Here is a 12,483-nt window from a genome sequence, read left to right on the forward strand (position 1 = left end):
GACATCAGCCGTGGTAAAAAAAAACATAAATGTCACAAAATGGACTTCAAAAAGCACATTTCTAACCGATAACCGCTGATATAATCTCAAATATCACAAGGGTTGAATGGAAATCAAAGGAAAAGAGGAACTAAAGTGAAACGGCTGCCACGTGAATAAATAACGTTCAAGGCAGATTATTGCATTGGTAACTTAACATACCTGCGTTGAGTCATTGAGTTTCCCTGAACGCTCGCATGAGCCAGTCTCTTCAAATGTTGTCGCTGCAAGGAATTGTGAGGCAGCATGAACTCGTCTCCTTTGGTAAAGGAAGCATCATTGTTTCCTAGGCTAAAGGAGGTTATAAAGGACGCATTGAGCCTCCTTTCCTTAGAGAGTTCATGGGTCCGGGTCCATGTGGACCTAAACGTGACAGTGAAGACAAACGCCAGTGGATGAAGCAGTTTACCAGGTCTGATGGACATTTTTTTTATTCGTGTGGTTTTCTTTGAGACGTGAAACTCCGACTCCTTTTAACAAATGACAATATGAATGTGTGGGACACTGCAATTAGTTTTAAACTTCATCACGTTCAACACAATGAGACCTCTTGTCGCGGTTTCCAACTGCTTTGATGAAGACAACTCTTATGAAATCTTCAGTGACGCAGCGAGAATAGAGTCCGACAGACGAATGATTTAACACGCTTCTTCGTTCTTCACCTTCATGCATATGGAATATGAGCCATATTGCTCAGTGTGATTTATACTTGTGTTGTTTGTTATTACTTCTGATTTGATCATGTTTGAAAACGAGGAGCTGATCTGATGTTACTGTAGTGAGAAGCGTTTCCTCGGCTGATCCTCTTCTTCAGTTGTTTCTTGGCGAACAAACACATCTGTCTTTTTTTTTTTTTTATAACATATAAGACACATGTTTTATATGAAAGGCTCCGACTCTTTCTCCGTGAAAACTGGGAAAAACACTCTGATGAAATGGAGTACACACAAATTTTTGAAAACGTTGCTACTGCGCACGATCACCACGGCCGTAGTAAAAAGTTCTTCTGCGCGTGCATGGTCGATGGACAATGGCGGCATCCAGAGTGTCAGAGCGTTTCTGTCATCTCCTTGAAAATGGACATCGTCTTCAAAGCGTTGCCGTTTAAATGGGAAATGTTTCTGAAACGAAAATGCGAAATCGACACATTTTCACTCGAAACGTTGTCGTGTGAACAGAGCCTGTGTTTGTCCTGTGGTGAACCGGTGACCTCTAAAAGACCCTGAGCTGAACAAAAGCAGTTCACGAGCTGGATGGATGAAGACTTTCTGTTCCATCAAACTGATTCACGCTCGTTCCTCTGAAATCATTTGAATTTCCATTGAAGTTTTATGACCGCTGAAGCTTTCCAACGTTCACTTTACTGAACCTCACTCAGCCCGGTTGTTATGCGGCGCTGTGTCCCTCAAATTTGCATATAATTACCTTGATAACAAATGTTGACTCACAAGCTTTTGGGAGTATTCCTTCTTTATTCCTCAGCAATCCTGCGGCTTTCAGAGAAGCATTTACTTTGAAGGATGAAAGCCAAAGTGCTTGCTGTACCTTGGACTTGGCTGGATAGTGCTTTTAATCACTCCTGTTCCCTTTAACTTAAAACAAGATGTGCTTCTCCACCTGCACGCTTACATTCGCTTTGATTCAGTACACGCGGGAGCCTTTTTGCAGGTTTATCCATTTAATCATGTTAACTGAGTCATTTACAAACATGATCTGCATTTATTTTCTCGTTTCAAGAAAATCTTTGAATGAGCGCCAGCATACGAACTAAAGGACATAAAGCACCTGGAGTTGAAAGTGTTTTCACAACTGAACTTTCTTCATTGAGTTTCCATTATATTGCTTTAATCGGGAGTGAGAATGAGTCAAAATCTTTAGGATCTTGCGCGACCATTTATTAAAAAGTAGAGTTGCTCTTGTCCAATCCAGGCTTGGGTTCAACTTTGCAAATTAGCTCCACAAGCAGTGCATCAGTCTACTGTATCGTCACGAAGCATTAAGGCCCCGTCTAAACATTTTCAAGTGAAAACACATCGTTTTCGCAGTTTTGCGTTCACATGGAATTGTTTTGAAAACGATGTTAGTTCCCAAGGAAACACTGGAAAAAATGATGTAGTTAGCATGCTTGGCCACGGGAGGGTGCTGTTGCTTGTTTTTGTTTTGAAACCACACAGACGTGTGCAGACAACATTACGCAATAAACCTGGGGGGGTGGGCGGGGAGATGCGCGTGCGCAGCAATAGAGCTTTGTCGCCTCCGGCAGTCTCTGCAGGAAAGAATCGCAGCCGTGAAAGAATCTTTCCACCTTGGGAGCCGGGATAAAAGCTTTGCGGATACAGTGGATCTGCAGACGGGTGTCGTGTAAACGAACACCCCAAAAGTGAAGAAAGTTTTGCGGATACACTTTGTATTTGTTGTTGTGTTAACGGGGCCTTAAGAAAGAACGCCAAGACGCTTATTGACTCAGAACATCATCCAAAATGACAGATCCCACACTGTTTTAGCACAAAACAATCTGCAAAATATCCCCTTGAATCACACGATTCTCATACTAACAAGGCGTTTGGCCCTCCGGTAACGACAACTGCTATTCGGGGAAATGACTACATACACACAAAAATGAAACATCTAGCAAACTATTTAATTGCCTGGATTATTTTAGAGACTTGCACAGTTCTGTAGATGCATTTTTTGTATCGAAAAACAAACATAAAACCTTCCTTTTCTCGAGAGGATTTGTTGTTGATGAAGCAGCAAGTCAACATCAATGTGGGAGAACATTATTTTCGGTATAAAATGACGACGATACATGGACTTAAATGAGTTGATGGCTTGGTTGTCTTGTTGGAAACACTGTGTGGAGGTTTTCCTCCTCTGGTGCAACATGCCGCCTCTCCACAAATCGATATCTCCTCTCGCAGCCTCCCCGCCTGCCTCTCTGTGGGGTTAATGCCCGCCGGTCAGTCCCGTTGTGTTGGAATTCACGTTGTACGTTTGCATCCTCCCTGCAGACTGGGCGAACGGCACAAAGGAGGAGGAGGAGAGGCTATTGACAGAGGGAGGGTGAAAGGATGTAGGGATCTATTCGTGGAGTAAGTGACTTCTCGCTGGTGTGGGAGTAAACCGGCTGCGATGTGGGCTGAGCCTCATATCAAAGGTCTGCGACGGAGTCCGTCTGCCCACGCTGACCTGTGGAGCTGAACTCCAACATTTCCGTGAATTTATAGCAGAATTCAAATCTTCTTCATGTCACATTCATTACTACGGTGACTGTCAACTATAAAACTACCAAGTCCAGGAGAAGATGGAGTCATGACACGTTGTCCTCATTGTCCATCTGAGCATGTGCAGCAATGATCAGTTAAAGAAGAAATCACTGCAGGATGTTTTTAAAAAATTTTTGATTAGATAATGATGAATCACAACACTTGCTGCTTCAAACTTCTTGTATGCAGACATGAGCGCAGATGAACCATTCTGCCTTTGGAAAACCACTTTTCACCCCCAGTTCAAGATATTTATTCAAGATTCAATAACTTTATTGCCACAGTGCAGATCGACATCAGTTTACAGCATGCAATAAAACTCTCCCAGCATGCAACAGGTGTAAAGGTTTTAAGGAATCAAAATGAAATAGTACATTGTGATGCACAAGAAAAGAACTTTAACGCAACAATTTGCTGCTGGAAACAGTCCCCAAGAAATTCCCTCTTTATTTATAGACTGATAGTTTTCATTTTTTTCCCTTTCATAATGTTTACGGCCAATAAAGGAATGTCCAGGATATCGGTTGATTAATGCAAAGCGCTAAAACAGCATCTGCAGGTGACCTTCTGTCGTATGTAATGGAGTCTGTGCAGGAAGCAGGTCGAGGCTATAACTCAAACTGTGCATTCACTTATTAATACCACGCATGTCTGACCCAGCTTCCCCATAATTATCCAGATATTCTCTCCCAGAGGAGGCAAAGCAGAGCTCGCAGTCGAAGATAGCCGTGCACACCTCAAAGATCTCGTTGCTGGAGGGAAATGAGACGCTGGAGATCAGAGTCGCACTGCGTTATTACGTGTTTTTAGTCCTCCGGCTGGACGTTTTTATGAGCTGCAGATCAGTGCAGAGATGTCGGTCATAGCCGCGCTTCATGCAGAGAGTCTTTGATCTGCTGCTGCTGCAAAGGTCATGAAGTCCATGCACACGAGCTTCACTCATCAGTTTGTGGTTTTGAGATGAAGCCGTTGAGACGCTGCACCGTGTTTTCTAGCACTTTCCTCCGAGAGCTGCAGTTGTGACAGGATGTGGTGTGGAAAGTGACGCAGAACGAGAGAAGGGAATCTGCTCTAACAGGGTTTGTTGGGATTTTTATGTTCTTACCGGCGCAGGAAACCCACACACAAATAAGGCTCTGCCTGACAGCTCTGACATCATGAAGGCAGTTTCTTTTTCCTTTTCTTTTTTTGGCTGAGAAAAGATCCGTGGCAAACCAGAAATGAAAGACTCCACTGATCCAGATGTGTCCCCCAACGAAAGCGGCAGCAAAGCTGGATGGCTTTTTCTGCTGTGACTGATTTTCTTAGACATTCCACCTTCTGCTCTCATTAATGGTGCATTGTATTTCTGCGCTTGTCAGACTCCATCAGTGTTTGTTGCCCGCGATTGTGTGAAGCACACGGCAAACCTTGTATCGACACGCTGCTAAAACTGCACAAAACCTGCAAATACTACTGACCTTAGCACCAACAAGCATCAACCTGCTACTAAAACTGCAATGAAAGTAATCGACGCGGAATGCCGAATGTGTATAAATCGACTGCTAAAACTCCACAAACACTGGACAAAATACTAACTTTAACCCCAGATGAGCATCAGTCTACTAGTAAAACTGCAAACGATACTAACCAGCCATCCTGATATGTGTCAGTCAGAAACAACCAGCAGCACCAACCCGTGGCCTTTGGTTTTCTTCTATATATTTATCTGAATATGACATGGACAGTTCCATATTTCACTCTGTCCCAATTAATTATGACTATTTGTTCAGTTTAATTAAGGTTTATAGCATTTTGCTGCCATTAGAAAAAGCACTTTCAACTCCATATCCCGATTAAACCTGGATGTATTCCATCATCTTGTGTGCCTCCCATCATGAAAGTCAAAAATAAGTTGTATTTAATTATAGGCGATAATACCGTGCGTTCCAAAATAAAAATATGCTGACGTGTTGGAAACAAGTTCGATAAAGACATTTAAAATAATCTCCAGAGTGGTTCAATTTGTCCTGGTAGGACAAAAGGTGTGTTCATCAGAAGAGTCGCTCCACATTAAAATTAAGAATGCAAAGAAAGCTAGCCAGAATACATATTTTATTAGGCAGAGAAAATACTGTCCAGAAGAAGAAATAAAACAGAAAACACCAAAAATAAATTTCTGTATATCGATTCCTCTCACTCGCCATAGGAAGGTCACTAGTACATCAAACAGAAAGGAACATGACCAGCAAGAAGAGGTTGGATGGAAACTGATGCACGATCAGAAGCAGGCTCAGGTGTTTTTATTTTTATTTTATTTCCATTTTATTCTTTTAAAGCAGAGCGTGGCGGCCGTCAGTGAGACATCCCAGGCAGTTTAGTCTCCTCACTATTAAACACAGAGATGACAGCGGCATCTCTTTATTTAGCCTCAGCAAATGAGTCGACTCCGGAATCCTTCACACTGCAGGCAGGAGCGGCTCCAAGCAAAGCTTATGTGACACGGCTGATTGTTTGTTTGTTTTTTTAATGAAAACCTAAACGACAAAAATCAGAAAACGCAACCTGTAGCTCTGCACACGAGCACAAGTTCGCAGTCAGTAGTCTTTCCTGCATGTCAGAGTAGATTTTACGTAACAATTTGTTCTCGTTACACTGCTCCCTGCAGGTTTGGCATGCTCATAGTAGCTCTGAACCAGGTGTATATGCTCAGACTCCCTGGCCTCCCCTCCCCATGTATGGTTGCTTTTCTGATGTGTTTCACATGTGCCTGAGTGTGTGATTGTCTTCACCTGGTGCCAGTGGTGTGTGTATAGAGGTCGAGTTCTGTCTTGTTGAGTTCGAATGTGTTCCATCATGAGATTCGAGGGGGATTTTTTCTGCGATTTCCGCTTGTCTTGCAACCCGCTCTGTCTGGCTTTTTGAGTCCTCCCTTCATTCGTGACGACTGTCCTGGAGCAAAAACGTAAAAAACGATGCGTTGCCAGTCGATCGTTGTCGTGTAAATGAGGCTGTACAACATAAGGTGTGCCGCCAGTTGTGCTTGGAAATATTTCATAGTTCATCAACATATTAAACGCTCAGGAAGAGCAGATGATAAAAAACACTAAATTGAGTTTCAATCGACTGCAAACTCCTAGTGAGAGACCAAACCTCTAAGAACTCTGGAATCAGTCCCACATGACTTCCCAGTGAAATAATGTTGTGTTATTTCTGTCACAGAAGACGAAATTTCTCCCTCAACAGTTTTGGGTTTCATTTTTTGCTTTTCTTAATGAATAGTTTTCAGTTTTTAAGACTTAACATTAAGAAACCACCTGTGGTCACTATCGTTTTCAAAATATCTGAAACTTTTATGGAGCTGAAACAAAAATTTTTTAAAAAACTAATCAGGTTTAAGAGCACATATCAAAGTTTCCTGGATCTGATCTGAAAATATCTTTTTCACGCGGTTTAGATTGTGGCTAAAAAAAGATCTGAACTGGGTAAAGAGCTTTGAGCCACTTCCACCTGCAGTGTGAACGAGGCCAAAGTGATTCACCTCCATCAGAAAGGAGGCAGACACATGATGGATGAAGAAAAAGATGAGCGGATCTCCTGACGGAGGCAGAGGGGGGAAGGCAGCTCGTTGTGACCGGAGCGCGGTCCACCGTTTGGGAGAAGATGGAACGTCTCCACTTTTTTTTTTTTTGTTCCCACGTGAAACGGGAGCAGAAACCCCCCTCTGCTCTAACTCATGACACACACACACACACACACACACACACACACACACACACACACACACACACACATCCAGCCCGTCTAGACTCAACGTGACACAATCAAACTGGTACACAAACATGCAGACTTCTAGAAAGGCAGAACTTTATAAAGTCATGCAGATGGAATGTTTTGATATTTCTGAGTCTGACTCAAACGGTTTTGGCCGGCTGGCCCAGACTCTATTTTTACTCCAGGGAACCATCATAATTCAGTCTGTGCTGCCATGACGGGCCGGAAAACGGATCCATGTTGGGGAAGAGGAGGCTGAAGGGACTTTATGAACGCTGCTGTATTTTAAAATCCTTGACGTGACGCTTTTCTTTAGAAGTCCTCACGTACTCACACGAGACGTCAGAAACCTGGACAGAGCATCCTGAGTACAGACACTCTTCTGATCAGCCATTCTTAAAGGAGTAGTTTGGTGTTTGGGGAGATGCTCAGAAGCGTCGCCACAATGCAGCAACGTCAATGCAAAAGACCACGACACAAATGCGTAAAAGTCCCACTGGAAAGGCGTCGGTTGTTGTGGTCTTTTGCCTTGTTGTTTCAGCTTTTGCAATCATGTGATGGCCTTTTGTATCCTCCATATTGGCTTTAGCATTTGTTTAATTGGCTTTTCTATGAACTTTAATGGCTTCGGTGTTCATATCTTTGGGTTTTGTTATATTCTGTGGGGGTTTTTATCAATGAGTGTTGCAGCTTTGTAATCATGTTGTGGGCTTTTGCAGTCGTGTTGACACTTCTGTATTCATAGAATTTGCTTTTGCTCGTGCATGGGAGTCTTTTGTATTTGCTTTATGGACTTTTGTGTGTATTCCAGCTTGTGTATTTGTTTTCTGGTCGTTTCTGTGCATGTTGTGAGCATTTTTGATCACCAAATTGGTTTTAGCATTCATGCTAGAAGCATTTGCATTGATGGTACTGCTTTTGTATTTCTCCTATTTCTATGAAATTTAATGGATTCAGCATTCATGTTGTTGGTTTTTGTATTGTTGTGTGGGTTTTCTGATGAATGTTGCAGCTTCATAACCATGTTGTAGACTTTGCATTCATAGTCATGAAATTTGCATTCATGTCTTTCGCAGTCATGTTGACGCTTCTCTATTTGTGGAAGTGGGTTTTTTTTGTACGTGCAAGTGTTTTCCATTTGCTTTATGGACATTTGTATGTGTGTTGCAGCTTTCGTATTCATTTTGTGGCGTTTCCATTCGTATTTTGCGTTTATGATGGTAATAATTCTAAAAATTATGGAAACTCTTGTTCATATATTGTTGAGGTGGTCAGAGACTACAGAACTGCCTTATAAAAATACATAATCCCTGCAGGAGTCCATCTTTTTAAACCTGTGATTTTTAACAAGATGTATGCGAAAGTAGAGAAAAGTACAGATTTACTCATTTAAAAATCTGTCAACTAATACAGAAGACTACTAAAATGTTTTATGTGCTTTTATGACTTCATGTTAATCTGGAGTTGTGGCTTTCTCTCCTACAAATCCTTCTAAGAGTTTGCGTACATTCGTCTCTTTAGTGTCGATTAGAAATGAGCTTTAACATATTAAATCTATAGTAGAAACTGTCCTCGCTGCCTTACGTCCCCAAGCATGAAACTATTCCTTTAATGATAATCAAAGCAAAATATTTTGAGTTTGGGATTAATATTTGTCAAATTTTATTGATGATTAAAATAGTTTTTTTTGTCCACAGTCAAATCACAAAACGTTCCACTAAAATTCAATTTATATAATAATACTGTCTTTCTTCCTTGTAGAGGGCGTATTTATAGCCAAACAGTTCTACTGAGGAGTTGTTCAAAATAGATTTTTTTTTTTCTTTTCTGTGAAGCATTAATAAAGTTACAGAGTGGATTTTCTGCTCTGTGAACTCGACTAACTGAACATAAACATGGCGGGACGTCTTCACCCTCCGAAACATAAAGATGTAAACGAAGGAGGCGAGTCCATGTTCTGGCAGTGAGGGACGCTGTGATCGGACGGCCCGGACACAAAACGGCGCCGCGACACACCCGCGGGAACAGAGGCCTCCTCTCTGGGATGGCGGGGGCGATTGGGTGGGGGCTCACAGGTTCTCGTTGGTGTCGTGTTGGCACTGGGTGTCGATCGAAGGGTTGAGGAAGGGCAGCTCGTCGCCGCAGCCCTGCAGCTTCAGCAGCCGACGGCTCAGATCCAAACAGCACTGCCAGAGGAGTCACAGAATTAGTACGCTGAATAATTAATGCACGGTCGCCAGACTAATCTCAAGTACAGTTAAAGGATACAGCCATTAAATATGCATCGTGCAAGACAAAGCTGTGACATAGCGGATCATTTTACAGCTGAAGAAATATCAGTTTAACACCACGAGAAGGAAAAGTCACTTCATCTCGATGCTGCATGCTTGGTTAAAGGATGAAATCTCTATGTTGCCTAACGATGGAACATTAGTTATTTCAGTCAGTTTGTGTGGAGTTTCTCCTGGGATTCCTCCAGAAAATCTTGGTTGTAGTGCCATCAGCATGCATGTCTTCAACAGCAGGAAGGAAGAAAGTAGTGGAGGTTAAGTCACCTTTGCAAAGCATTAAAGTCGATCATGCACCTTGCGTCTCTACATTCCACAAATTTTAAAATGAAATGATAGTTCCTCCAGCTTTTCTAGGGAGTAACGGACAGCTGTGACATTTAGGCCCCGTCAAACGGGAAGCTTCCATTGTGTTGTGGTTGTCGGTTTTACATGACAACAGCGCCGCATAAACTGGCTTTTTGCCTCCAATAATTCCAGAAGGATGCTTTTGGCTTTTCAGTTGCTCTAAATGTTTCTGTATTCACTGTCTTCGATGGAAACTTCTGCCTGTTTCAGCCAAAAAATGAACAAAAATAGTCAAGAATCATGCTTGTGAACGAAAACATAGACCCAGAATAAACTGCAAAGCTCCTAGAGACTAAAAGCTTTCCTGGGACGTTAATCACGACGTACAACAACCAATAATAATGGGATCCAATCTTCAGGTTAAAATATTCCCTGTAAGAGTGATCAAGCTTCAGGGAGGAGTTGTGCTGTTTTATCCCATTCTAACGTTCAAGGTGAAGATGTTATTCTTTTGCCTCTCAGCATAACAAGCAGGAGCGTGTTATTTCTGCAGCCCCTTTGTTAAACAACATTTCTATTAAACCTCTGCGAGTCAATGCCCCTAATCCTAATTAATTACTGACACTGTTCACGAAAACGTGCAGAGAGAGTCGAGAACAAGAGCTGAAATATTCTTCTTGAAGTCCTCAGGGGCTGATTCACAAAATTAGAGCTCATGTTCCTTTCACACCCTGAAGTCCCAGTCTAATTAGATTTCTCTGATGATAACCAGACACACACACACACACACACACACACACACACACACACACACACACACACACACACACACACACACACACACTGCACAGAAAAAAGGAGAGCTCCCATGTTTGGCGTGAAATGTAATTTTTTTTTTTTTCAAATGTGCACAATGGGGGGAAAAAAAGTGTCACAGAACGTCCTGGATCTCAGCTTATCTGACTTTTATTTGCACGGCGAGCTGCTAAAAGGCTCCTTTTTTAGAAAGCCGCTGACTTTTCTTTAGATAAAAATCAAAGGAAGAAACTCCAACAGCAACATTTTCAAAATGAAATGTTTCAGATTCATGTGCAGTTGCTTTAAAACCACCTTTTTGTACACAGGCATTCTTTCTTGAGTATTGTTTGCATATGGAGTATAAATTGGGCTTCATGGCATTTAATAAGTACTGGTATCAGCACTCTGTATCAGCAAGTAGCGAAGGATTGGTACTCATACAACAACAACAAGTGGTATCAGTGTATCACTAGTCTCGGCGCATTGCAGGAAATAACACTTGAATTTTGGCATTTGGTTTTGGAGTTTTGTGAAAATGAGTTTCTCCTGTGTAATTCAATGTGTGGGATCAGTGTACTTTTAAATGATTTGTACTTTGTTTCATACAGTGGTTCAGAAGGGCCAAAGGCACGACGCAACAGCAGAAAGCCACAATGGAAGTGCGCCAGCGGATGGACTATTTTGATGAGGAGAGAGTTTAATGAAATGTAAAACACTGCTGCTCGATGATTGTGATTGATGACGTTGTGTGTTTTCAGAAATCAGCAGTGTTGAAATTGTCTTAACATTGTATTAGTGCTCCGCCGTCTATTGTTTGGTTTCGCCAGAAAATGGTAAACAAGGTCTGTTCTCTGACTGCCATGCACTTCTGGTGTGGCTTTTTGTTGGTGCGTTGTGCTGTTGGCTCATCTGGGCCACCGTAGTTTCATGCTGAGTTTGGCAGAGATTTCCATCTTTTCCCCCAATTGGAGAGACCATGGCTGTTTCTCATGATGATGTCATATCCTCCCGCGTGCAAAGCACCTTGGGATTGTCTGTGGAATGGGTGCTGAAGACGACAGACGTGCTGCGAAGATTACGGCCATCGATATATACGCTATATCAATATTGTCTATAGTTTGTGAGAACGCAAACGTTCGTACCACGAGCAGCAGCAGCTGCCATTCAGTGGAGGGTCTTTGAGTTGAATGTGGTTGTGCATCGCTCTACACTGCCTCCATGTGAAAGTACTGACAAACAGACCTTGTTTTGCAAGAGGACATATTTCTAACTTTCCACTGCAGTTTTAAAACGAGTCCACTCGACCACTGTCGAAGGGAATCCCTGTTTGAGGGCTCTGTAGTACGTAGTAGTGGCAGACGCTTACAGAGCAACTGACCAGCCGACTGATTGAATCGACTCTTAACTTTCTTGTTGACTGTTGTTTGTTAACAGCAGGCGGTGCCATGAAAGCCAGTTACCTCATTGCTATCAAACTAGCCCTCAAAGCCACGCTGTCAGGTGAGTTTGTAAAAACACCCATAATGCAACAGCTATAGGAGGAGCTTTTTGGACATTTGACTGTATTTTGCACCAGAAGGTTTTATTAAAATTGGCTTCATATTGAGATTGTCGTTGTTTTCAATCGTAATTGTTTGTAGTGGTACAGAAAATACGTGATGAAAAGGTCTATATTTTCACGAAACCAATAAAGAACATTAAAATTTATAGCTTATTATGGCACAATTTTACCGGCCTGTGAACTAAAACGTGCTTGACACCCCTGCTCTAAGTCGTAAAGTTTCTTATTTTGAAACAGAAATGGTCAATAAAAGTGGCACATTGTCTTGAATTTGGAGAACCAGCAGGCACTCTTTAATGACCCCCACCCACCCACCCACCCAAATAAAACCTGATTTGTAATGTGTGTTGTATCTCTGTGAGTGCACATTTTCTTCTTCTTCACTTTTGCTTATTCAGTCATGAAAGCATTTCTCCCTCTCTCTCATACACACACACACACACACACACACACACACACACACACACACACACACACACACACACACACA

General features: G+C 42.2%; 1 protein-coding gene across 1 annotated transcript in view; it reads right to left on the reverse strand.

Moving 5' to 3' along the window:
• Nucleotides 1-7,731: 7,731 nt before the first annotated feature.
• Nucleotides 7,732-12,483, reverse strand: part of nrip2 (nuclear receptor interacting protein 2) — a 29,890-nt gene continuing 25,138 nt past the window's right edge. The window contains exon 6 of the mRNA XM_080491791.1: nucleotides 7,732-9,244. Within this exon, the coding sequence (XP_080347917.1) occupies nucleotides 9,128-9,244 (117 nt within the window). The 3' untranslated portion in view covers nucleotides 7,732-9,127. The remainder of the gene's footprint in view (nucleotides 9,245-12,483) is intronic.

This window comes from Lipophrys pholis (genome assembly GCF_963383615.2).
Source record: "Lipophrys pholis genome assembly, chromosome: 22".
NCBI classification, from domain to species: Eukaryota; Metazoa; Chordata; class Actinopteri; order Blenniiformes; family Blenniidae; genus Lipophrys; species Lipophrys pholis.